The following is a 23,738-nucleotide window of genomic DNA, read 5'->3' as shown; positions in this document are numbered from 1 at the left end:
AAAGCTTCTCAGGCTGAACTCCTTGGCTTCCTGGTGCCAGAAGCCACCACAGAGACAGAGCCAAGGCCATCCACCTGTGAAATTCCTTATCTCCTCCTTTCCTACAAGCAGCTGAAGGCTGGTGGGAAAACGCCAGCCAGCAAGGTCACAGGTTTCCCCCTCCCCACATTCCTCACAAAGCTTTAAAACCCTTCACCCACTTCTTAACGGGGAGCTAGCATTCTAAAGGCAGTAGCTGTTGCTTTGCTCCCTCTGCCCGGCAAAGAAAGTAAAGATGTTTTCCTTTTCCACTCAAGACTCTGTTCTCGTTATTTGGATTGGCACCGGGTTCAGAGACCGGACTTCCGGTTATGCTAACAAAGTATGAAGAAACAGAATCCACCGATGTATACCACGACCATATAAGGTTTAACCCAGCAGCACAGGTGTGCTTAACCTTCAAAAGTCAATGTGGCACAAGTGTCCGCGCCTTGTGTCCGAGAGCAGCCCGTGGCAGCTCTGAGCGGGAGAGGCAAGTTTGGATTTCCACCATGGCTGTCAGTTTCAGCTACTTGAAGTCTGTGCGTGCCCAGCAACAGTATTGTCACTCCTAAAGGGATTAATATGCAGATCTAACAGAGGATGGAAATTAAGTCGAGATCAAATAACTTTGCCAACTACAGTTGATTGTTCAAAGTTCCTGGGCAGACGGGCGTTGAAGATGGACCTCCTGGGAGGAAGATGCACCCACATGTGTAAAGACGGAAGGAGGGACTGGGAAAGTGGCCACACTATGAAAAACAGCGGGAAACACAAAGGAACCCGACAATTTTAAGGACATGATAACAACTAGAAGGAAAACTGAGAAAATCAGTATCGAGAAGAGCGAACTATTAAATTTTCACCAGTCAGTTGGGAGCACAGGTTTCTCTAGTAAATTAGCAACTACACAGGATGTTCCTTTTATGCATCCATCTCCAGAATTAGGTGACAGAGAGGCCTGGCAAGAAAATACCAGTGCACGGGAAGAAGGTATGGCCTGGCGAGCAGAAGCTCTGTAGCAGCAGAAAACAGCAGACGGAGAACAAAGAACCGCAGAAAACAAAGGAAGAAAATGGAAAAGGAAGCACGGGGAGGACAGAAGAAGGAACAATGGAAACTGACCTGAAACTTTCATAACACGTCCTTCAAAGGTCCTAGCGCCAGAGGAGGAATCTGAGCTCCACACCCAAACAACATTTGTGTATTTAAGAGTATTTTCAGAATGCAAACCTTGATTTTCATGCACTCATCAGGCCACCCAGCATTCCCCCAAAGTACCTTGAACTCTTGGGGATCGCGACTCAGAAGAACAAAGGACTTAGACAATATTTTCTTCAACATGCTGCAAATATGACAATTGTTTTAAGACGAATTATTATAAGTGGAATATGCCAGCACCTCCTCAAGCCAGTGTTTCTAGCTAAATAAATGGGTTCAAATAACTTTATACTGGAAGAAACCGCTGCTGTCTATTATGCTTTCCTTCAATGTGCAGAGTGATAAAATAAATAATTTTAAATACTTTTTGTTTCCATGATTATGGAGAGGCCTAAGAGACTGCATGGGACGTAGGGAAGGACTCCAATACCTAGTAGGAATCGGTGGGCGGGGCCGGTGGAGAGATGGCAGGGCTGGAGGCGGCCTCAGGAGGCTGGGCCTGCAGATGGGGACCCGAAAGGGGCGGGGCCTGAGCGTCTAGTGGAACAGGAGGGCGGGGCCGGGGAGATGGGGATCTGGTTGAGGTCAGCTGGCGTTTATGGGGGTGGGTGGTGGAAAATTGGGAAGGGTTTCCGGGGCGCTGGGGGAAACCTCAGGAAGAAGGGTCCAATGCAAGGGGGTGCTAGGATGTAGAGAAGTGACAGGTTCCTTTGGGGGGCTCTGTGGGGCTCCGAGAGGGGCGGAGCCCGGGAGAAGGTGTCTGTGAGGGTCGTGTGCAAGGGCAGGAACGGCTAGGAGATGATGGGGGGCTGGACCTGAAGGTTCGGAGACGGTTCGATCCGGGAAGGGGCTTGGGATACGAGTGTCCTGGCCGGCGGGAAACCGACAGTGCGTCCTGGGCTGCAGGAGACGGACTCCGCCGGTGGGGCCGCCCGCGGCCCGGGAGGATCGGGGCTCGTCGTCCCGGGAGCGCTCCACGTCGCGTGGCCGCGGCGCCGCCCGCTCGTCCTCCCGAGAGAGCGGCCGCGGAGGCCAGGGTCGAGGCCGCCCTGCCTGCCCCTCGCCCTCGCCCTCGCCCACAGGTGTGTGCCGGGCGCCCGTGGGAGGGGATGGAACGGACTAGAACGCGGAGGAGCCATCCCGTAACCCCGCCTCCTCTTCTCTCCACCCCCGCCCCGCCCCCGTCCTAGGTGGTCGCGTGCCCCTTTTCGACCCCACAGCCTTTGTGAAAGCCAAGGAGAAGAAGCAGAGAGAGATCAAGATGAAGTTAGCGCGCAGTTCCCCTCTCCTGCCCATACCCCGCCCCTTTGCCTGGTTCCCTGACCTGTGCCCTCTTCTATCCCGGTCTCCATCACCTGTCTCCATCACCTGTCGCCTGCTCCATCTCTCCCCTTCCCCTAGCGGCTCCCTCTTCTCACCTGACACCCCCCTGGCACGGTCTGTGACTCCGCATGCTTTCTCCCTACTTAGGCCACGTGACCTCAGGTGGGTCACCGGCCTTGGCTGTGGGCCCTGGGGGCGCAGCGCCGCCCTTCCCCATATTGCTTGGGCGCACAGGCTGGCATCTCCTTCCCGCTCCCCAGGCAGCAGCAGCGGAACCGACTGGGCAGCGGAGGAAGCGGGGACGGCCCGTCCATCTCCTGGTCTCGCCAGACTCGGGCCCCCGCCGCCGTGAGCGGCCGAGGGGACGCGGCCACCCGCTCGCGGAACCGCAGCTCCTCGGGTAACGGGGCGGAGCGCGGCCGGCGGGCGGGCGGGGCGGCGGGCGGGGCGGAGGCTCAGCGCGTCCTTCTCCCCCTAGTGGACAGTGTGCGCAGCCGCGGCTCGTCCGCCAGCTCCTGCAGCGAGTTGGAGGATTTCTCGGAATCGCTGCCTAGAGGGTAAAACTCGGGCTGGGGACCGACCGCCTCCAGCGGGTGTCTGCGGAGACTGGAAACAGTCTTCTGTGGGGAAACTGGGTGCTGGAGCCTTGAAACCACGGAGGGCGGGGTGGGAGGGCCCAAAGACCCCCAATGGTCCCTGATTCCTCCCTCCCCCAGCGCTGGCCGCCGCGGGAAGCCGCCCAGCCCCACCACCTGGAGCGGGTCCAGCAGGGTGCGTGTCCTTCTCGGGCCCTGGAGGAGGTGGGGCGGCATGACACCACCGGAAGCCAGGTCCGGGGGCTGCTGGGGGCAGAGGACGCTGGTCAGAGCCCCTGCTCTGGCCTCAAATTGCCGGATCTCAAACCTGGCTCCCCATCCTGTCACGTCTGACTCACGGTAGTTACTTAGCTCTCCGTGCCTCGGTTTCTTTATCGGTGAAGTGGGCTTGGTTAGACTATTCACGTCAAGGGTTCTGGGGCAGATGTGAGGAGGTCATTTTGCACAGAGGAAGTGCCCCTTAGGTGCCAGCCTTCACTTTTTCTGAGGTCCTTAGGTTCAGAATTTCCGGTAGGATGTAGGGGGCAGGAATAGAGGGAGGGTGCCTCACCCCCTCGTGCCTCCCCCAGCAGCAGAAGGCCACGCCCCTGGAACGCGGCCGCCATCAGAGACGCCTGGCCCATTGGGGGGCTGGGTCCCCATCAAAGGTGAGCCTGGGCCTCCTCCTCCCCCCCACCTGCCCCAGGGCGGGCTGGGATGGCGCCCAGGGCGCTGGTTGGCCGCGAGCTCCCGGGGCTGAGGCCCCTCCCAGCACCCGCGCCCCCTGCTCTCGCAGACTCCAGCTCCGACCACCAGGCGGCCGACATGGCCGAGATAGACGCCCGCCTGAAGGCCTTGCAGGAATACATGAGCCGGCTGGACACGCGGTCGTGACCGGGGAGGGGAGCCGGCCCCTGCACCCCGATCCCTTGGGAGTCAGCGCGGAGGCGGGGCCTGCGTCCTTCCGGCCCCGCCCAGGCCCCGCCCCTCCTGCCCTCTGGGTCTCAGACTTGAGGCCCTGACCCCGCCCCCTCCCCCTGCCTTGCCTGCTAGGAGCGGGGCTGGGTGCGTTTTGTAAATAAACTGTCCTCTGGGATGCCTCAGCTTATGACTAAGGGTGGCGGAGGAGAGGGAGGTGTGGGGAATGGGTGCCGGTGGCATTGGGACCTGTGTGTGTTTCTGGGCCCGTCTGTGCCTGGGAGGCAGCTTGGGGTTCCGGCTCAGGAAGAACTCCTGCCCTCCCTAAAGCAATGACAGTGGGGGTCAGGAGCGGTGGTAGTGAGCAGCCTGTCCCCAAAGGAGTCCAGGCAGAGAGGCACAGACGTCGTTGGCTGTGTGGTGGAGAGGAGGTGTTTGCAGCAGGGTTCATTGCCCCAGGGGACCCCGAGCTGCTGTGGGTGACTCGTGGGTCGACTTGGTGCTGATTTCTGCCCTCTGCCCGGAGACCTCTGGGTTCTGAGCTGTGACGTGGCTTCGGAGCTGGGATCTCGGGGGTCTTGGTTCATGGTTTGGGTCTCTGGGTTCTGGGCACCAGGGAGGACAGAGTGCTGGGAGCTGGGGGAGTGGTTGGGTCATGAGGGAGGCAGAGAGGAAGGGAGGCGGGTGGCAGGACACAGGGTCACAGTGAGTGCATCTTTATTGGAGGGGGAAGCAGGGGGTTTCTGACTGGAGTGGGCAGGCAGGGCCTCAGTATCGGTAGTGTGGCCAAGTCCGGATGATATCATAGAGCCGGTCACCTGGAGAGTCTGTGTCCCGCACGTCCCGGTGTCCTTTGACCTCATAGTTGGTCCTCAGGGCGCCCCGAGCCACGCCACAAGCCAGCAGACTCTGGGCTGCCCTGAGGGCTCGTTGCGGGGGCGCCCGATCTGGGGAGGCAGAGGCAGGAGTTAGGGTGGGCCCTGGACAAGCAGAGGTCCAGGGGGCAGTGGTTCCCATGGTGCCCTCCCAGCTGGGGCCCACAACCAGCTCTGCCACTCCCTAGCCGTGGCTCCACCTCTCTGTGCCTCAGTTTCCTCACTGTGACAGGAGAGAATCATGGCAGCTGGCCCCAGGGCTGTGGGACAATAACATGTCACTTGGTGCACAGAGGAAGCCCTCCGCAAGGGTCGCTGTCAAGATCCTTGCTGAGCCTCCCTCCTCGGCCCCAGACCTCGGGCTCCTGCCCACAGGGCAGTGGCCATTCACCCTGCACTCCTTCGGGGCCGTGGACGGACCCAAGACCCTGGTACAGATGACCGAATCCTCCCCAGGACCGCGGGCTGGAAACGGTCATGTCCAGAGGGGACAATGAGGCTCCGAAAAGCAGGTCACTAGCCCGAGGTCACAGAGCTTGTAGGTGGCACAGCCTCTGAACCACCACCCACCACGCCCTGCGGTCCCCCAGGCCCCATGTCCGCCCCTGTCCCGATGGCTGGACAGTCACTTACCCATGTAGTTACCCATGAAGCTGATGCCGATGGACTTGGAGTTCCAGGTGGGACCTGAGTGGGCGCCCTGAGTGTCCCAACCCCGGCCCTCATACACAAGCCCGTCTTCTCCGATCAGGAAGCTGTGGGGTGGGGGGTTGAGGAGTGAGGGGGGGTTTCCTGGGGAAGGAGCCCCTGTCCCTCCTCCACTCAGCAACCCTGAGTCACTACTGCCTCCATTCTGCAGATGGAGAATCAGAGAGGTGCAGAGCTGCCCATGGTCACACAGCGGGTCAGGGGCAGAGCCAGGATTTTCACCCAGGTCCCCGTGACTCCCACCCACACGGTCTGACTCCTTGCTCTCTCTTGCCTCCCTGGAGAATCTGTCCTGCTCTTGAAGAGTCCTCACATGCGGTCCTCCGAGGCAGGCCCTGTGTCATCCCCACTTTAAGCTGAGGAAGCAGAGACGTAGGAAGAGAGGTGCTTTGCCCGAGGTCATGCCCCGTGACCCCTGCCTCTCAGAACTTGCCACCTGAGCCCCTTCCTGCTTCCTGCTCCGTGCTGGGGTCCCCTGAGTGACAGGATCAGGGACTCAAGGGCTGGCACCACAAGCTGACCAGACCCTGGAGCCCCAGCATCCGCCTTTGAGCTTTCCAGACCCCGCAGCCGATCCTTAAGACCCCTCGTCTCCCTGGTCTTGGTGGAGCGGGTCTGACTGGTATGTGGATGAACCAGAGGAGCAGCACATGAGCCGCAGTGTCTGCTTCCCCAGCCCTCGGCCCCCAGGGTCCCCAGTGATGCACAGAATGTCGGAACTTTCCCCTCTGGGTCCTGAACCTGCCACTTCGGAAGCCAGACTCTCAGAATCTGGCTGTGAAGAGACTAGAAATGCCACAGTGACACTTCCCCCCAATCACTCCCCCAGGACTAGGTGGTCATGGTCCTGCCACAGCCACAGCCCCTGGAAGGCATCGCGGCTCCCTGTGCGTTTCTTTATGGAGGCGTCTCCCCGAAACCTCAGCCCCACAGCAGGGGGCATGGTCAGGAGCCCATTCTACAGATGAGGAAACTGAGGCTCAGAGAGGATGTGATGTGACGAGGAAGGGGATTCAGAACGTTTGAGTCAGACTCTGAGCCCTAAAACCTGAGCGCTGACTTCAGTCTGCTTTTCTGTAAGGCGACTGAGGCCAGAGGCTGCGGCCCAGGCTCGGCTCTGCTGACTTCATGGAAACATCTAGAATGGAGCACCTGACTCTTGGGAACAAAACCTTGAAGTTGGAGCCTTTGAATCGTAAGATTAGAGCCTGAAGCGCTGGGGATACCCTTGGAGGCTTCTAGATTTCTCTGGTTGAGGTCCTCAGACCCCCTGGCCTCCCCTCGCCCTCCCGAAGCAGTTAAGGGTGGGACCTGGGGACCTGCGTTCCCAGAAGGGGATTCTGGGGCGGCCTGAGGTCTCAGAACCTGTGGGGTCAAACGCTCTCTGGCAGTGGGACCCCGTGTGCTGGACCCCAGCCTGTCACTCTGGACAGGGCGCTGGTGGCATGGGCCCCAGAGGCTAACCCGTCCCTGTTCCTGCCCCTCGCCCTGGAGTCTGTCCCCCCACAGCAGCCAGAGGGCGCTCCTTCCACTGCTAAGCCCCGACCATCCCAAGGCGCCCGCCTTCTCAGAGCAGAGCCACGTCCTCCCTGTGGCCCACTAGGCCCTCCAACCCTCCTCATGCCATCCTGGCCTCTGTCCCTCAGGGATGACCCACGTACTGGCCTCAGGGCCTTTGCCCCGCTGTGCCCCCAGCTCACTGCACTCTTCCCTCAGCTCCCCCATCCTCTTCCTTTTTATTGTCACTCCTGTCACCATGTGACTCCATCCACTGACTCTGCTTGTTTCTCCCTGCTGGTGTTTAAACCTTTGGGCTGCATTCCCACTGTGCGTGGCTGTGTCCCCATGCCAGCATCCAGCACTCGGCCTGACACATAGAAGGTGCCAATGGTAATAGTCCGTGCATCTGGGGCCTGGACTCCATGCCAGGCGGTGTCCTGGGAGCCTTTCCCGCACTGGCGGTTGGCGATCACGTGGGCATCATCCGCTGACTGTGCACAGGAGGAGGACACTGCAGCTCAGAGGCTGAGTGACCGGCCTGGGTCTCTGCCGTCAGCAGGGGAGCTGGGACAGGGACCCAGCCCCGCGCTCACCCAGCCTGCTGTCTGCCTCCCAGCACAGGCGCAGACGGTCTAACGGGACTCCAGGGTGGAGGGCACCTTGGTGCGTGTTGGCAAAGTCTGTCCTTCCCCGGGGGAGCAGAGCTGGCCGTCAGCCCCTTCCCCTCCTCCAGCATTTTCGTGCTGCCTGCACGTGCCCAGCCCTAGGTGGTGACCCCGGAGAAACGAAGCTGCCCGGGGGGTCAGCCCGGCAGCTCTAGAACCGGTCCCCCGTGTCTCCCGGGCCTGCACACCTTCCCCTCCTCCGGCCTCCCCTCCGCACTCACTTGTAGGCCACGTCGCACCAGCCCCGCGTCCGCATGTGGTAATGCTGCACGTTCTGGACCTGCCTCATGCAGGAAGTCGGCGTGTCACAGGGGATGGCCGCCGTGTGTGACACCACCACGTAGCGCACGGGCAGGTCCAGGCGCTGTTCGCACCTGGATGGCAGGGCCCCCCACTCTCTCCGGGGCACGATGGGGCCGCATGGGGTGAAGTCTTCTCGAGTCGCCCCGAGCCCCAGGAGGGTGAGAAGGGTCCAAGTGAGCAGGGCACAGGGGCTGGACATGGCGGGCAGGGTGCACAGGGACGTCTAGGAGCTCGCGGCTGGCTAGGCCGCCTTTATATGCTGGGGCGGAGCAGCAGGAAAGGCCTTGCTTCACACCCTGGCGGGACTCCCCTGGCAGCTGACAGGGACCTCAGACTCTGCTTCCTCCTCTGGCAGGGCTGCCACCGGATGCGGTGTGGTTGGTCCAGGTGAGGTGGGGCGGGGGAGCCCACGACAAGGCCGGGCGGAAGGGGAAGGGCACACAGGCCCCTGGGCGCTCACCCCGCGGTCTCTGGCCCACCAGGGCCTGGATCCCTGCCCTGCCCAGTCCCTGCTCCCAGAGGCCTTGGGCAATGGGAGCCTCACAGCAGAGAAAGGGCAGGGCCCCATCTCCCTCCGCCCACGGGGACTGAGATCACCAGAGTCCTGGTTTTAAACTCTCCTCCCAGGTCCCAACACGACGTCCCTAACCCTTTGAGCAGACTGCAGAGCTGAGCCCTGGGAAGCCCGCTCCACGGTTGGGGAGGCTGAGGCCCAGAGAAGGGACGTCGGTGCTCAGACATGGGAGACGGTGGGGCCTGGTGGTCGGAGCCCTGATTCAGGGCCGGGCTGCCTGGGACTGAATTCCGGGCCCATTCTAGGGTGTGAGCTGGGGCCAGTGACCTAACCAATCTGTGCGTCAGTTTCCCCACTGCAAAATGGGAGGATAATGGAAAGTCCCTGACTCGCAGGTCGGTGCGGGATCAAATGGGCTGAAAGGGTGCAGCACTGAGACGTCGGCTCCTGCTGCCCCACAAGTGCCCGGGGACAGGGACTGAGACCTGCCCTTGGTGTGAGCCACGTGCTTTCCGTGGGGGCCACTGGCAGCTCCATTGTGCACAGGAGGGGACTGAGGTTCAGAGAGGGACAGCCATCTGCCCAGGGCCACTCAGGGGCTTGGGGTCAGCTGTTGGGGCAGAAGGCTTTCCTGGGGCCCCTGCCCTTCCCGGCTCGTTCCTCCTGCCTCCTCAGCGCCTGGTGCGCTCAGGGCGGATGGCCCAGTTTGTTCTCCCTCCTTTCCTTCTGCTTCAGTGGATTAAACAGATTACAAAAGTATCACGTGCCGGCTGTGAGTAGTCAAATCGATGGGAAACGTTACTCACCTGTGTCCACTCCGTCCAGCTCCGCCCCCTGAGGTCCCCGTGGAGGCCAGTGTGGGGTTTCCTTCCCCGGTATTCTCCGCGCGCAGGTGGATCACGCTCACACTCACGGTGTCATGGCACAGTGCAGCGGGCAGCTCCAGCACCTTCCCCGAGTCATCTCCCCACGAGCTCCCACAGGCCTGTGCGGGAGACGTGTCATTAACCTGCTCTTACCACCGAGGAAACTGAGTCCCGAGGGTTATCACACACGGGGAGAAGGTGGTGACGTCGGCTCAGCCACAGGCTTCCGGGCTCCAGAGATTAAGTTCTAAGCCATATTCTGCCTCCCACAAACACACGTAAGGGCACATGTTTAAAAATAAGTTCAATTTGCCCTCTGCCACCTAATATTTCATGAGCATCTCTCCAGGCCTATACATCGAATTCTAATTCATTCTTCACAATGGTTGTATAATATTTCATGGTATAGCTTCACCATTTTGACATAAGCTTTTCTTTTTTGAAGCTTTCCAATGACCATTCCCCGCCCCACCAATGCTGCACAAAATATTATCGAACATACAGCCCTACATGTGGGAGCGTTTATAAATTTTAAATATAGACTTTCCTGGTCAAAGGGTTTACATATTTAATAGCTGTTACCAGATTGTTGTCCCCCAAAGGCTGTTAGCAATTCTGCCTCCACCAGGAATGTATAGGAGCTTCCACTCACCCAGGAGCGGGTGTTCTCGCTTCTTAAATGTATGGGTATAAAGTAATATCTCTTTGTCACTTTAATTGGCATTTTTATGACCACTCAGGAGACTGAGTATTTTTCTCTGGTTGCTGCCCATTTGGATTTGTCTTCTGTCAATTGCTTCTTCATCTCCATTGCCCATTTTGAAAATAAATTGCCTTGTTTGCCTTTTTGTTATGGATTTGCAAAATGAAGAAAAGAATTCCATAGCTGGGATTGCTGACTTGTTCGGTATGTACATTTTGCGTCTAAGTTCTTTTTAAAAGCACGAAAGAATAACATACACATAGAAACATACAAATGCACTTTTTATAAAGTAAATAGAATAGAATTTATAGTTAATAGAATCAACAGAGTGGAGAGCTCTATAAATATTCACACCGTGAATACACCATACGTCCAGCACCCAGCTCAGGAAATAGAGCTGCATCTTAAATTTTAATAGATATTGCCAAATATCATTCCAGAAAGTTTTAGTTTTTCTTTTCCCCCTTAATGTGTCCAGTGTTAAAATGCTTTATGAATCTATGGAATGGTCCCTAATTATTGTGTTATTCATATTTCCTTGAACATCAGACCATAATTGTCTTTTTACATTTTTATGGCTGTTTGAATCCTTCTTCTCTGAACTGTTCATCTCTGTCAATCATTTTCCGTTGGGTTGTTGTATATGGGGGATGTTAACCCCATGTCTGTCAAAGGTGCTGCAAATGTTTTCCTCCAGTCCATTAAAAATATTTTTAATGGTTTCTGTTTCCTGTCTTGCCTTAAGTCTTTCCACACCAAGATTATAAAACATTTTCTATTTAAAAAATATTATCTGGGGCCAGCCTGATGGCACAGCAGTTAAGTGCGCACGTTCCACTTCTTGGCAGCCCGGGGTTCTCCGGTTCGGATCCCAGGTGCGGACATGGCACCGCTTGGCACGCCATGCTGTGGTAGGCGTCCCACATATAAAGTAGAGGAAGATGGGCATGGATGTTAGCTCAGGGCCAGGTTTCCTCAGCAAAAAAAAAAAGAAAAGAAAAAAAAAGAGGAGGATTGGCAATAGTTAGCTCAGGGCTAATCTTCCTCAAAAAATAAAATAAAATAAAAAATGTTATCTTGTGTTTTGCTTTCAGTCCTTTACCTCTGCTGGAATTTACAATAGCTGTGGTGTGAGGTAGGAGTGTAAATTTGTTTCTAAATGGCTAATCACTTGTCCCAGCACCATTTATTAATTAGTTAGAGCTGGTTTTAAATTTCAGCCCTGACACTTAGCTGGATGACCTTGGGCAATTGGGCAGCATTTGACACAGTTGACCACTTCCTTCTTCTCGAAATGCTCACTTCCTTAAGTTCTGTTTCATAAGACTGTCTTGATTTTCGTTCTACTTCTCTGGCTGGTCTTTTGTTCTCTCTTTCAGACTCCTTCTTCCCTCCTTGACCATTATGCTACACTTTTTATGCCAGGTGATCTTATCTAGATAATGGCTTTAGCCACCACTGAAATGCCGGTGATTTCTAGACTTTTATGTTCAGCCAGGAGCTCTCAGCTGAATTCTGGATCTCTGTATCCACCTGTCTCCTTGAAATCTCCACTTGATGTCCCAAAGCACCTCAAATGCAAGATTTCCAAAATGGCACATGATTTGCTCCTTCAAAATCGGCCCCCTTCCAGGATCCCTGTGTCAGGGAACGATGTGATCATCTTCCAGTTACAAAAGGCAGACATCTGAGCACCATCCTTGATGAAGCCCAACTCTCTCCCCAAAACGGCGTCCAAAACAATGGCCAGCTCATAGCAGATACTCAGTAGTTACTGAATGATTGAGTGAGTGTTCCATCCACCCCCAAGTCATGTTGCTGTTCCCTCCTAAATATCTTATGACTGAAACCACTCCTGTCTGTTTCCATCTCTGCACTCTGGTCCCGTCGCCATCTCCCCTGGGTGTTGCTCCCATTCCCTCAGTGACCTCCCAGCATGCGCCCGGACCCCTGGGAGGACAAAGCTCAGATCTGATGAGGTCTTTCCTGAAGGTCACTCTACAATGTGAGTCATATTTTTCCACGACTTCTCAAGAGTCTTAGGATGAGTCCCATGGGCCGCCTCCACCCCAGCCTCACCTCGCTCCCTCTGGAGACCCTCTTCCTGAGTCCCCAGCCACCCTGCCCTTCTTGCCACCCTTGAAGATGCTTTGACTTCCTGGACCACAGGAGACTTTGTACTCACTGTGTACAGTTTTAAATAGAGGAACCTTCAGAAATTCAGCAACCTTGTACCTTCACTTGGAGATTACAAAACACTCAGCTAGGCTTTTGTAAAAAGACTGGCATATTTACACATCAGATTCCTTAGTGATACTAAGAATATCCTCATTAGCCAGGTGGGGTGAAGCCTTCTCTTATTAGAATTTTCTTTATTCTGTATCTTGTCAGCCTAATATGGAGACACGCCCTTGAGAGCATTTCCTGCAACTTCAATCTGTAATTGTTATATCACCTTGAATCCTGAGTCTGTATTACTTGTGTCCTTTTTGGATAGGAGGAAATTAGATTTGCTCCCTGTATATTTTAGGAAGTTGAATTTTTTGAGAGAGAGAGAGAGGGAGAGAGAGAGAGAGCGTTTTAAAGTTTCAGTACCTAGTTGTGTATTTTAGTTGGTGTTTTTTTTTTTAGGTCTCTGTGTAAACCACCACCACAGCATGGCAACTGATGGATGGGTGGTGTGGTTCCACAACCAGGGCAGGAACCCAGGCTGCAGAGGTGAAAGGAAGCACAGAGCCTTAACCGCTAGGCCACCAGGGCTGGCTCAAAGGAAGTTGAAGTTTTAACTATTTGACTCATCATCTACCTTTATTTGGTCTTATTACAGTCACCTCAGCCAGTATAAAAATCTCTCAGGTTCTCTTGCAATTACCAAAAAACACTTGTTTTCTTTGTTGGATGAACAGTGATAGAAGTCAAAATACCGGTGATCACGGCAAGGACAAATTTAAAACACACGGCAGAATGTTGATTATTTTTTTCCTGGATGTTCCCAAACCTGGAATACTCACCTCCCTCCCTCGCCCCATCCTAATTGTCACTTACTATTCCTTCAGTGTCACCTTCTCAGAGTGACACTTCATCTTGACATCTCAGACTAGGACAAGTCCTACTATTTGCTTTCCCTACAGAATTTCCTCTAATTCTTCGTATTTAACACAAGTGAGGTTATGAACTTACCTGTGCAATTCTGTGATTAATTTCGGTTTCTACTATACACTGAGGTCAATAGGTAGGGTCATCGTGTAATTTGTTGTCCAAACCGCGATCCTTGAGAGTGAAGGAGGGAGCTGTTGATAAGCATGCTGGGTCAATAGTTACACACGGGACTGTCCCAAATGGTCCAGGATGTCTAGCTGCTCTGTCTAAACATGAGAAGGGGCTATCCTCGCACATGGCTGGTGAGAAATACATTCACTATCACACGTTGAGCCACCCTCAGTTTCCCCATCTGGGAAGCGGACCTTTGCCACTCCTCCCCCACAGGGCTGTGGTGAGCATTTAAATTACTCCTCTCCCTTCCATGCTGTACTCTTGGAACCGTGTCATTGTTTGCAGCCCACACTTAAGGAGGGGGGAGTTTTGCTCCCCTTCCTTGAAGGCACGATAACTACAGAAATTATTTGGAATTCTTCTGCACTGGACATTTGTCTCTTCCTCCCCAATTATCTATCCTACAGGGATGGACTCATGCATATTTATTTTAAGCTTTGGCTTATAATCCAATTCTACTTAATTTACTTTTTGCTCAAATTGTCCCAGCGTGGGCCATCGGGAGTTCTTCTAGTCGGCTCGTGTGTCCCTTTGACACATTGTGATCGATGTGGAGTTTGTATTACTATTGTAATTATTATCTTTAGCATTTCCTTAATCTCTGGCACTACGAGATGCTCCAGGTTCATCCTGTGTATTTAGAGACTGAAAGCTAAAATCTGCCATTTTCCCCAGGAGCCCGCAGCTTTCTTCTCTTCCACCTGTTTTCCTTTTAAATGTATCCTGTGATGCTGGTTCTCCCCTCACCTGGAGAAAAGTTAGGTCAAGTACCATGAGTTTTCTGGTCACTTTTATTTAACAAATATCCTCACGTGACCAATTTAAAATGTTCAGAAATACGTAAAGTGAAAGCAGCCATCTGGATTTAAAGTGACATCTCCATTCTCCTCCCTGAAGACAGGATACGTGGGCGCCTTTTACCCCATTTCCCCACCCGGCACCTCCACCTGCGCATCTTCCCGGGTCCGCTGACCTCCTTTCCGCGCTCGGCGCGCAGGGCGGGAGGACAGACGCAGTCGGGTTCTTCCCCGATTCCCGACATTGCAGCGCTCTCCCAGGGACACTCTGTGCATCACAAATACGTAAAGCTGATTCCCTCATGGGTGCCCTTTGGCTTCTCCAGACACACAAACGCTGGCGGGTCCCTCACTGGAGCGTCCCTTGATGAGGCAGCTGTGTCCCCATTCTCTCTGGGTGTTTCCATCCCTCACCCACCGTGAAACGTTCCCACCAAACGCCAGCTGCAGCGGAGCTGGGGAGGCGCCCCCACAGCAGACCGGCCGCGGCCGTTCACGGAGGCGCGGGGTCTCCAAAGCGCGCTCGGGGCCTGGAGACTCCGGGCCTGGCTGGGACCCGCGCGTGTGACTTGGGACCTCAGTCGGGCTCAGGGGGTGCACGCTGGCGCCAATACACGCGGAGGAGGCACCTACGAGACCTGCCCAGGGGGCAGAACCAGGGGCGCTGCGGGGCCACGACTCTCCGGGCTCCACTTAACTAGATGCGGGACCCGGAGGCTGGCCGCCAACAGAAACCACTAAGGAGGACCCCAGACCCTTGAAAGGGGCTGCCCCAGCCACGAACTCAGCAGCTCCCAAGCGTCCAGCGCGTCCGGTCGTGGCAACAGCCACTGCATAGTGACACCTGCAAGGTGACAGCGATACATACCGTAGCCCACGCGCCGCAGCTGTGCGCACGCGCACCGCAGGGTCTGAGCCTCGCTTAATTTCCGAGTTGTCCCCTAGTGCCACCTAGTGTAGACTGCCGGGATGTCAGCCCCCAAAGTGGAGAGGACGGTCGAAAACGTTTTGAGAGAAGGTACAAAAGTGATGCAGCGCCGTGCTGGGTGCGCTCCTAAGGCGCCTTTGGCGCCACCATTAAATGCTGTTATAACTTCTACAACATTATTGTCGTGTCGTCACTGGATAGAGCCCAAGTCTGTCTCCGGGTCGTTGTGTGCAGTTTACACAACATGACTCACAGGAAAGAACCAAATGTGGGCTGGATGAGACCTGCGATGGTTCGGACTTTTTAGCTTTTATCCCAACCGAGGGGTTGCCCCCTCCCTCCCCTCCCCCGCCTCCTCTTTCAGAAACATCAACCTGGAAAAACTGTGGAGTTGGAGCCACGAAGGGAAGCAGTCGCCCTGGGACCTTTCCTTCCCTGGCAGACAGACTTCATCCAGTTACCGAAGGCGCAAGTCCGCCAACATGTGCTCGCTCTCACACGCAGTTTGCTAGATGGTCGGAGGCCTTCCCCTGCCGAAATGCCGCGGCAACCTCCGTTGCCAGGGTTTTCCTAGAACAAATCTTCCCCACGTGGGGTGTCCCCTCTGCCATTACTAGTGAGGGAGGATGGCGTTTCACTGGCAGAATGATACAGGACATAGAAAGGGCAACGCACACGAGTCAAAGACTTCACTGCCCTTGCCACCCTCACTCGTCAGGCACCGTGGAAAGAGCCAAGCGCATCTTCAAGTCCAGGCTCGCTGAACTGTCTGAGGAATTGGACTCAGCACGGCCACGGGTGTTAGCCACCCCCTCTTACGGCTCTCAGATCCTGTCCCCGACCTCCTCTGAGACTTGTGTCCCTTTGAAATCACTACAGGAGACCTATAAAGTGCCCCAATCACCCTGGCTATCAGAGGATTCCAGTTCAACCCGGTGGACATCCTCAGACACTGTCCAGGATTCACTACATACCCACAGTCCCGCGATCGACAAGTCCACTGCCTTTCCTCTCCAGCTGTCTGACCAGCCTTTACAGAAATAGCAAGCAGGAGATTAGGTATTTGGGGAACACAATCACTGCAAAACTAACCTTGAACCCAGCTGGAAAGGACTTGTACTGTTTTGTTCATTCTTAACATGGATGTCAAATTGTAGGGTGTTCCATCTTGGGTCCATGGCTCACAGCTAAAAAGTACAAGCAGTGTTCAGACTGGAGGAACTCTCCAATTGGAGTCTCAAACTGAGGTCTTATCAAGAGCCTCCAGAAGCACAAAGATCTCAGATAAACAACCTAACTTTACACCTCAAGGAACCAGAAAAGGACAACAAACTAAGCCCAACATTAGCAGAAAGAAGAAAACAATGAAGATCAGAACAGAAATAAATGAAACAGAGACCAGAAAACAATAGAAAAGCTTAACAAAACGATTAGCTGTTTTTTTGGAGAAGATAAACAACTGTGACAAAACTTTAGCTAGACTAACTTAGAAAGAGATAAGACTCATAAATGAAATCAGAAATGAAAGAGGAGACGTTAATACTGATGCCACAGAAACACAAAAGGTCATGAGAGGACACTATAACCAATTATACACCAACAAACTGGATAACCTAGAAGAAATGGATAGATTTCTAGAAACATACAGCTTACCAAGACTGAATCAGGAAGGAACAGAAATACTCAACAGACCAAGGACAAGTGAGGAGATTGAATCAGTAATCAAAAACCTCCAACAAGGAAAGGCCTAGGACCACAGGGTTTCACTGGTGAATTCCACCAAACATTTAAGGAAGAATTAACACAAATCCTCCTCAAACTCTTCCAGAAAATTGAAGAGGAGGGAACACTCCCAAACTCATTTATGAGGCCAGCATTGCCCTGATACCAAAGCCAGATGAGGACCCTACGAGAAAAGAAAACTACGGGCCAATATCTATGATGAATATCGATGTAAAAATTCTCAACAAAATACTAGCAAACCGAATTCAACAGCACATTAAAAGAGTCATGCGCCATGATCAAGAGAGGTTTGTCTCTAGGCTGGAAAGATGGTTCAAATTTAGGCGACACTTGAATGAAATCCCCTCCGGGGAGGGAAATTCTGGTGAGGGATGGCTTGAAGTGGGACCCACATCCACTCCTCGCCCCCAAATTAGCCTCCTTCTCCTGTGTTTGCCCTTCTCTGGTTCTGCCCAACTGTTTCTGGGTGCAGAGTTTCGTGGTATCTGTACATAGTGCACTTTTAAAATTGTGATAGCAATGAAGATGATTTTATCTCAATTTTATTTTAAAACCAATTTTATGCCAAATTTGGAAAGGAAAGTGAGATGTCTTCGGGATTTCTAGAAAGGGGTCTTTCTGGACAAGCCTCAGAAAAATGAGCCTCTCTCTCTCCCACTTTCTGTTCCAGCCCGTTGGAAATGCTGATGTTTTGGTATTGTACATAATGAGGGACCCAAACTGAAATGGGGCTTGGTGGAAGGCTCAACCCCAACGTTCGTAGGTGTCCCCCAGAGCTAACTCCAGGGGGGTCCCTAGATAGTCGCCTCCTTCTGAAGGGGAAAGTCAGAGTCTCATGGATTGTCCTCTCTGACGTTTTTTCTCCCATTTGTGGTACTAAATTCAGAAGCCATGATTTCCCAGAATCCTCTACCCTTATGACTTTCTGGTCTCCTCCAAGTCAAATCTACTTTGGAGACAAATAATTTCTGCATCATGAGAGTCCCAAACCCTTCCCTCCACCCCTAAATACCTCTATGTATTGAATAGTGGGACCAAGTGGTCTTGGGGGGGCACTCTGAACAGGGTCTGGCTTGTCTGGGATCTGGCGTTGCAGAAATGGGAGAGGCGCGTTGCAAGGCTGCTTGGATTGCAGGAGAGGGATGGGGAATTAGCAGGGAGTGTGATCAATGTCCTGAGCCTTGGCACTAAAGGGTCGGGAAGGTTCTGTGAGAGGCCGAGCTCAGATATGGTTCTTATTACTTCCTTCCTATTCACACCAGTTGCAATGTGCCTTTGCATCTCCCGCCATCAAGAGTTGGTGCTCATCAGCCTGCCTCCTTGAGTCACAGCTGCCCTGTGACTTTTGTGGTCAGGAGAACACACTGGGGTGTCATGTGCCAGTTCCAAGTGTAGACTTCGCTAAAGGGATGTTGGTGCTTCCATTTTCTCTGTCAGGAAACTAAAATAATGTGGACACTCTCTGGCCAGCCTGTTGGAGCGTAAGAGGCCATGTGGAGGAGAAACTTATTCTCCCAGCTGAGGACATGCCGTAAAAACCTGTTGCCAGGAAACTGAGGACACGTGAATGGGTTCTTTACACCCAGGCCACCCACCAGCTAACTGAGGACATGTAGGTGACCCCCTCCAAGGTCAGCTGAGCCTGGCCCAACCAACCACATGACCTGTGGACCACCATTCACAAAGAGGTTGTTTCATGCTGGTGAATCTAGGGGTGGTTAATTCTGCAGCAGCAGCAAACACACTACACGAGTTTCATGATGGGTTCTAGACCTCGGGGTCCCAGCAGAGCTCCCTGATTTCGGCTCAGTTGGAGAATATTCAGACGCCTCACTCAGACCCTACTCTGACATCCCAGGACATGTTCTTTGGGCATTTCCTGGGGGCTCCAGACCTCAATGTGGGAGACTTCTCAGTTGCCTCCATCCTCACACAATGAGGCGCCACCTGCCCAAGGGTGAGCTGGGCTCTGTCCATGGTCCTGAACACGTGTCTCCATCCACGTGCTGGGAAGCAGATGAGATTTCACGTGAGGTCAAGAGACTGTGGGGGTCAGAAGACGCGAAGGAGTGAGGTGCTTCTCATCAGTCTAGAGTGTCCACCATTGGCTCCCTTTTAGGTGGTCACTGTTTGGATTGTCATCCACATGGCCAGGGCCATTGTACAAGAGTCTTTCATAGCCTCAGTTTCGCACAGGTCAGAAACTCAAACTGAGACCCTGTGTAGACTCTTTCCTGGGTCAAATGTGATCCTCTGCCTCCAAACTTCATTCTTAAACTGAGAAGTCGCTCTGCCTTCACTCACTTCTTTGCTGATTCTCCTTGAGATCTTGTGAATGCTTGCTTTTTTGTGACTAAATACTAAATATAGTTTCACTTTTTTATAGCAAATGGTATACGATTTCATGAGATACTTTCTAGCTGATAATAGTGAGATTAGAGATAGATACACAAATTCAGCATGGCAAGACTGAGTCTCATCGACCTAGAATTTGGAGCTCTAGGTAGCAGGAGGAATGATTGCCCTTCCACGACTTTTCAGGAGAAAATTGTGACATCACTTATAAGTCATTTTAGATGATTAATAAGATGATGGATGGTTCCCTACTCAGCGGGTGCTCGTTAAAAGGGACTGAGTGCTAGAAATCCTCCGGCCTGGGCGTGAGGGAAGGGGAGAAACTTTGAAAATGCCGGTGGAGGGTTCTGAGGACATGGAACAGTTAAAAGTCTTGGTGCCACCTTGGTGTCCCTGTCAGGGACCTGCCCCACCATTGTCATGGTGACAGGCACTGATCACAGAGGAGTGCAAGGGTCAAGTTCTGCTCCAGCCCCACACACATCCTGGTTTCAAATCCCAGCTCTGCCAGGGACTAACTGGGTTATCTGGGTGAATTTGTGCCACTTCCTTTAGTGTGCGTACCTCAGTTTCCCTAGTTGTCAAGAAGGGATCCTAATAGTCTGAGACCCATGGGGTTTTAGAAAAGATGAAATAGATGGATGTATATAAAGTGCTGAGAACAGGGCCAGACACCAACGAGTGCCCAGAGGTCCTATTATTATCCTTGCAGGTCCTCAGCCCTGAGGAAATGAACCCCCTGACCCCTCACATCTCTTGACTCTCCTCACCTCACCCCAGGCTCAGTGCCTCGCTCTGTCCCACCATGTGATCATCTGCTCTCTGCCTCTGGGCCTTTGCACCTGCTGTTCCACTTGTCTGAAATTCTCTCCCCTGGGTCACACCAAGGATGCTTCTGATGAGCGCTGTATCAATGTCCCCTTCTCCAGGGGACATTCCTGGACACAGCATCCACCTTCATCCAACAGTCATTTTCTATCTCCACTCTCAAAAAGAAAAACAAAAAACTTCTAGTACTTTCCACAAATATTGATTGATTGTGATAGTCTGTCTCCCAATCAGGATTGCGAAGCCCGTGAGGATAGGAGTCGTGTATGTGTCACTCACATCTGGGACATGACGTCTCAATATTGTTATCTGTAAAACAGAGTGAACTCTGCACCCACCTCCCAAGGTTTTGGAAAGCAACAGATGACGTGTTCAAGCCGTTAGTGCGGCGTCTGGCAAATAGCACGCTCTGGAGACCTGGTCTTGGTTCTTGATGGTCCTAACCTTTATTACCTGGACCCGGCAGCGGCGAATCTGCGGCCCCCAGCGCGGGCGCCTCCTCTGCGCTCCGCCCCGTCCCGCCCTGCGCCCGACGCCCGCCAGGGGGCGCGCCGGCCCGACCTCCCTCCGCCGGGCGGACCCAGGCTGGGCGCGGACTCGGCGCGTCCCTCCCTCCCTCCGGGTGGTGGGGCTCTCCCTCCCCGTCCCACATCCTGGCCAATTGCGTGGGAGAACTTGAGCCCGCGGACTGTGACGAACCCTGGAGACGCTGAGTGTTCATCTTGAAACTCCTGTCTCCAGAACACGTGGGTGGGTCTTACAGCCTCTGCATGCCAGAGCAGGGTCCCAAATGCTCCCTTATGGCTCTTCCCAAACTCCAAGCTCCCATCGTGACAGCGAATACGATGTGCAACGCGAAGAGGTGTTTTGTGCTTCAGGTCTTGACTGAGGGAAGGGCCTGGGGAAATGAAATTTCTCAGAGAAGGGTCCACACAGCCCGCCTGGGCATTGTGGCTCCTTGATATGGCCAGAGGGGTCATCGTGAAGGGTCAGGGGCCCAGGGCTCCCCTCAACTGCTTAAAGCCCCTCAGACTTGTTCAGAATCATGGAAAGGGGACCGGTCCCCCAACTCAGGGCTCATCCTGGCTGAGCGTTCAAGAGGAGACAGACAAGGAGGGGACGGAGTCTGAGTCTCTCCTGTCCCCAGACACCCACCGCATGTCCCAGATCTCGACCAGCCCCAGGCCCCTCTCTCCAGGCTCATCCAGGATGCAGCTTCCAGCATCATCTGGTCACTTGACCTTCCATCAGCTGACAGTGAAGCAGGAGACACCCGGAGAGAGTGAGAAATACAGAGATGGCCAGATGTAGAGGGAAAGACATCAACATGGGCAGAAAGCGGCTTGGAAACCTCCTGGGTTTCTCGAGCGGTTGGGGAAGAGGCTGCCGGTTTGGCGTACTCACTGGCTAGTTTATTTCCCTGAGCCTCCTCAGTTTTTTACATCGCATCCCTCAGTTGTAATAACAGCGGTTTTCTTGGGGTATTAACAGTGCCTCAGAAGTTCCTATGACTTGGTGTCCATTCCTAACTGGGGTATGGGCTGCAGTCAGAAATCCTCTCTGTTTCCCTAACCTGCCCGCATCCTCTACTACCCCAAAGGCACAGAGGCTGTCAGTGTGCAAGTTCACCCTCGTTCCTTCTGCTCTTACGCAGCCAGAGTGAGAGTGAGTTATTCAACCACCTCAGCTCATTTATCATACGACAGGGCTTAATATTGCAGAGGTGTGTGGAGCGGTGATGGCGTGTCCAGTGGTGATACTGGCCTGAAGCAGGGTTGACATGGAAGAAGCCATGTTGTAACTTAGAATAACCTCTGACTGACTCACCCAAGTGTGTGTTTTACCTTGCATACATCCTACGAGATAAATAGATCCCCTCTGGGAAATAACCCTGGCTGACGCATGTACCTCCCAAGAGTGATAGATGACGGCTTTGTTCTTTTGCGTTTCTTGGGAACATGGTGACATCCTCAGAGAAGAACATCTATGCTGGCACCCATCATCAATGACAACTCAAAGACCTGGTGTGGCATCTCCAGTCATCGATGCCAGATGGTCAGCGTTCCTGAGCTCCTCCTTCCTAGCCCACTAGTCCGCCAATAAACTGCCTCAAGATTATGTGCTTGTTTAAGATGGTCTTTGGGCCACGAGTCCACCATCTTCCAATTTTCCTGGCTAATCAAATAAATCCCTTTCTCGACCACCTACTTATTTACAATTGATCGGCTTTAGTGTTCTGGCAAGAAGAACGAGCCCTTGCCGGGTTCCAGGAGCAGCTTGGACATAAAGAGTAATTTGGACAAAAAGAGTTGAACATCAAGCCACGAAGCGTCCACTTGGGGAAGTCTGATCTAGGACGAGATGACGGTCTGATGCAATCCTGGGGTGTCCCGTCAGTGGGTCAGTGAAGCAGGCAGCGGGGTGAGGTTCTGTCAATGGGGTACGGTGACGTGAGGGGGGAGCATGGTGGAACTTCACGTGAGGCAGGTGCAGACACAGAGAAGTGCTGTGTGTCCTCATGAAGCAGCAGGTCTGTCCAGCATGAGGAATGTGTCTGTCCAGCAGTGACCCAACACCAAGGCTGAGGTGGCTTGGATGAGTCTGGCAATTGCAGCCACAGCTCCCGTGTGAGGGGGACATGGCAGAGCTCCTGGGTGCAGGGCTAACCCTAGGGGGTCTCAGGTGTGTGTTATGTTTTAAGGATAATTCTCCAAGGGCATGACCCTCTCGTTCATGCACAAACAGGGGAAAGGGGTGGGAGGAATTGGGAAGTCCATGTGGGGGTGAATGTAGAGAGCCCTGAAGGTTCTGGCAAGCATCTTTGGATGGGGGTTCCAGACTCCCGGGTCTGGGAATGACTCCCTAGTGGTGGTATAAAGGGGTGAAACAATCCTAGAGGAACTAGGCATCCACGTCCTACAGTTCCCCACAGGACCTCCAACCTCTCCACTGTCATTTTGTTTCCGGGAGAGGAAAATGCTGGATGGTGGAAGGTTGGTGCGTGGAGATAGTGTTTCCTTCAGCGGGGTCATCATGACCCAGACGTCAGACATGCAGAGGGAGTGGTCAGCCTTTGACTTTAGCCGCCTCTGTCCCTGTCTTACAGATGCCTTCAGAACGTGCCCTATGTCCAGAAGGGAGCTGGCCAACTGTCAGCCCTTCAGAGGGAATTATCCTCAGCTGAGATTAAGGTGGGAATTCCAGGGAATTTCTGGTTTCTCAGATGTGTATTTGGGGGTGCCAGCAGTGGGTAGGGCCCTCAGTGAATCCTTGGGGTCCAAAATCCAGAGATGTTGCTGATTTTCCCCGGTGAAGGCAAATAAGGACTGGGAATGACAAAGAAAAATGGCAAGCAATAACATATATTGGAGAATATGAGGAAGCCATTTGGTATAAACCTAATTCGGCCTGAACTTGTCTTTCCAAAAGGGCCTGACCGAGGCTGTTGAGCATGCATTGTATACTGCTTTAGACATTCTCTATGGCAAGAACAAAGGCCCTTGAGATAAAGGTGCAACTTCCCTCCCCCTCCCAACGTTGGCATCTCCTTAAGGATTAAGCATCTTTCCTTAGGCTAGGAACTGATTGCTCCGCTCACCTGTGACCACCCAGCTAGAGACAACAGACTTGCTTCCTGCTGCGGCTGCTGAGATATGTCGACGAAAATAATCCATAACCAATCTAT

The 23,738-nt window shown here is 53.5% G+C and overlaps 2 protein-coding genes and 1 pseudogene across 2 annotated transcripts; 2 read left to right on the top strand and 1 right to left on the bottom strand.

Moving 5' to 3' along the window:
• The first annotated feature begins 350 nt into the window (after window positions 1–350).
• On the top strand, window positions 351–1,509 carry LOC139042232 (receptor-binding cancer antigen expressed on SiSo cells pseudogene; annotated as a pseudogene).
• Window positions 1,510–1,746: 237 nt separating this feature from the next.
• LOC123281237 (centrosomal protein CCDC61-like) lies at window positions 1,747–4,167 on the top strand. Its single transcript, XM_070499539.1, has 8 exons — window positions 1,747–1,763; window positions 2,086–2,261; window positions 2,370–2,445; window positions 2,763–2,902; window positions 2,981–3,059; window positions 3,219–3,273; window positions 3,668–3,745; window positions 3,874–4,167. Exons 1-8 carry the CDS (start codon window positions 1,747–1,749, stop codon window positions 3,913–3,915), a joined length of 663 nt encoding a protein of 220 aa, XP_070355640.1. The 3' UTR covers window positions 3,916–4,167.
• A 514-nt stretch (window positions 4,168–4,681) lies between these two features.
• LOC106845144 (peptidoglycan recognition protein 1-like) lies at window positions 4,682–8,396 on the bottom strand. Its single transcript, XM_044759945.2, has 3 exons — window positions 7,965–8,396; window positions 5,504–5,625; window positions 4,682–4,942 (listed from the first exon to the last, which is right to left on the bottom strand). The coding sequence occupies exons 1-3, from the start codon at window positions 8,243–8,245 to the stop codon at window positions 4,764–4,766; spliced, it is 582 nt and encodes a 193-aa protein (XP_044615880.2). The 5' UTR covers window positions 8,246–8,396; the 3' UTR covers window positions 4,682–4,763.
• Window positions 8,397–23,738: the final 15,342 nt, after the last annotated feature.

This window comes from Equus asinus, chromosome 26 (assembly GCF_041296235.1).
Source record: "Equus asinus isolate D_3611 breed Donkey chromosome 26, EquAss-T2T_v2, whole genome shotgun sequence".
In the NCBI taxonomy this organism is placed as follows: domain Eukaryota; kingdom Metazoa; phylum Chordata; class Mammalia; order Perissodactyla; family Equidae; genus Equus; species Equus asinus.
The sequence above is the reverse complement of the archived record's forward strand: the minus strand, read 5'-3'. Positions and strand labels throughout refer to the sequence as shown.

What these genes read in the sequence shown, in the direction of transcription:
- LOC123281237 (XM_070499539.1), top strand. An exon ending in CAGAGAGAGATCAAGATGAA is followed by an intron (nt 2,446 to 2,762) that starts GTTAGCGCGCAG and finishes CCCGCTCCCCAG; the next exon opens with GCAGCAGCAGCGGAACCGAC. An exon ending in GGGCTGGGTCCCCATCAAAG is followed by an intron (nt 3,746 to 3,873) that starts GTGAGCCTGGGC and finishes CTGCTCTCGCAG; the next exon opens with ACTCCAGCTCCGACCACCAG.
- LOC106845144 (XM_044759945.2), bottom strand. Translation starts at nt 8,245, where the DNA reads ATGTCCAGCCCCTGTGCCCTGCTCACTTGGACCCTTCTCACCCTCCTG. An exon ending in TGGTGCGACGTGGCCTACAA is followed by an intron (nt 5,626 to 7,964) that starts GTGAGTGCGGAG and finishes CCCACCCCACAG; the next exon opens with CTTCCTGATCGGAGAAGACG. An exon ending in CTTCATGGGTAACTACATGG is followed by an intron (nt 4,943 to 5,503) that starts GTAAGTGACTGT and finishes CTGCCTCCCCAG; the next exon opens with ATCGGGCGCCCCCGCAACGA.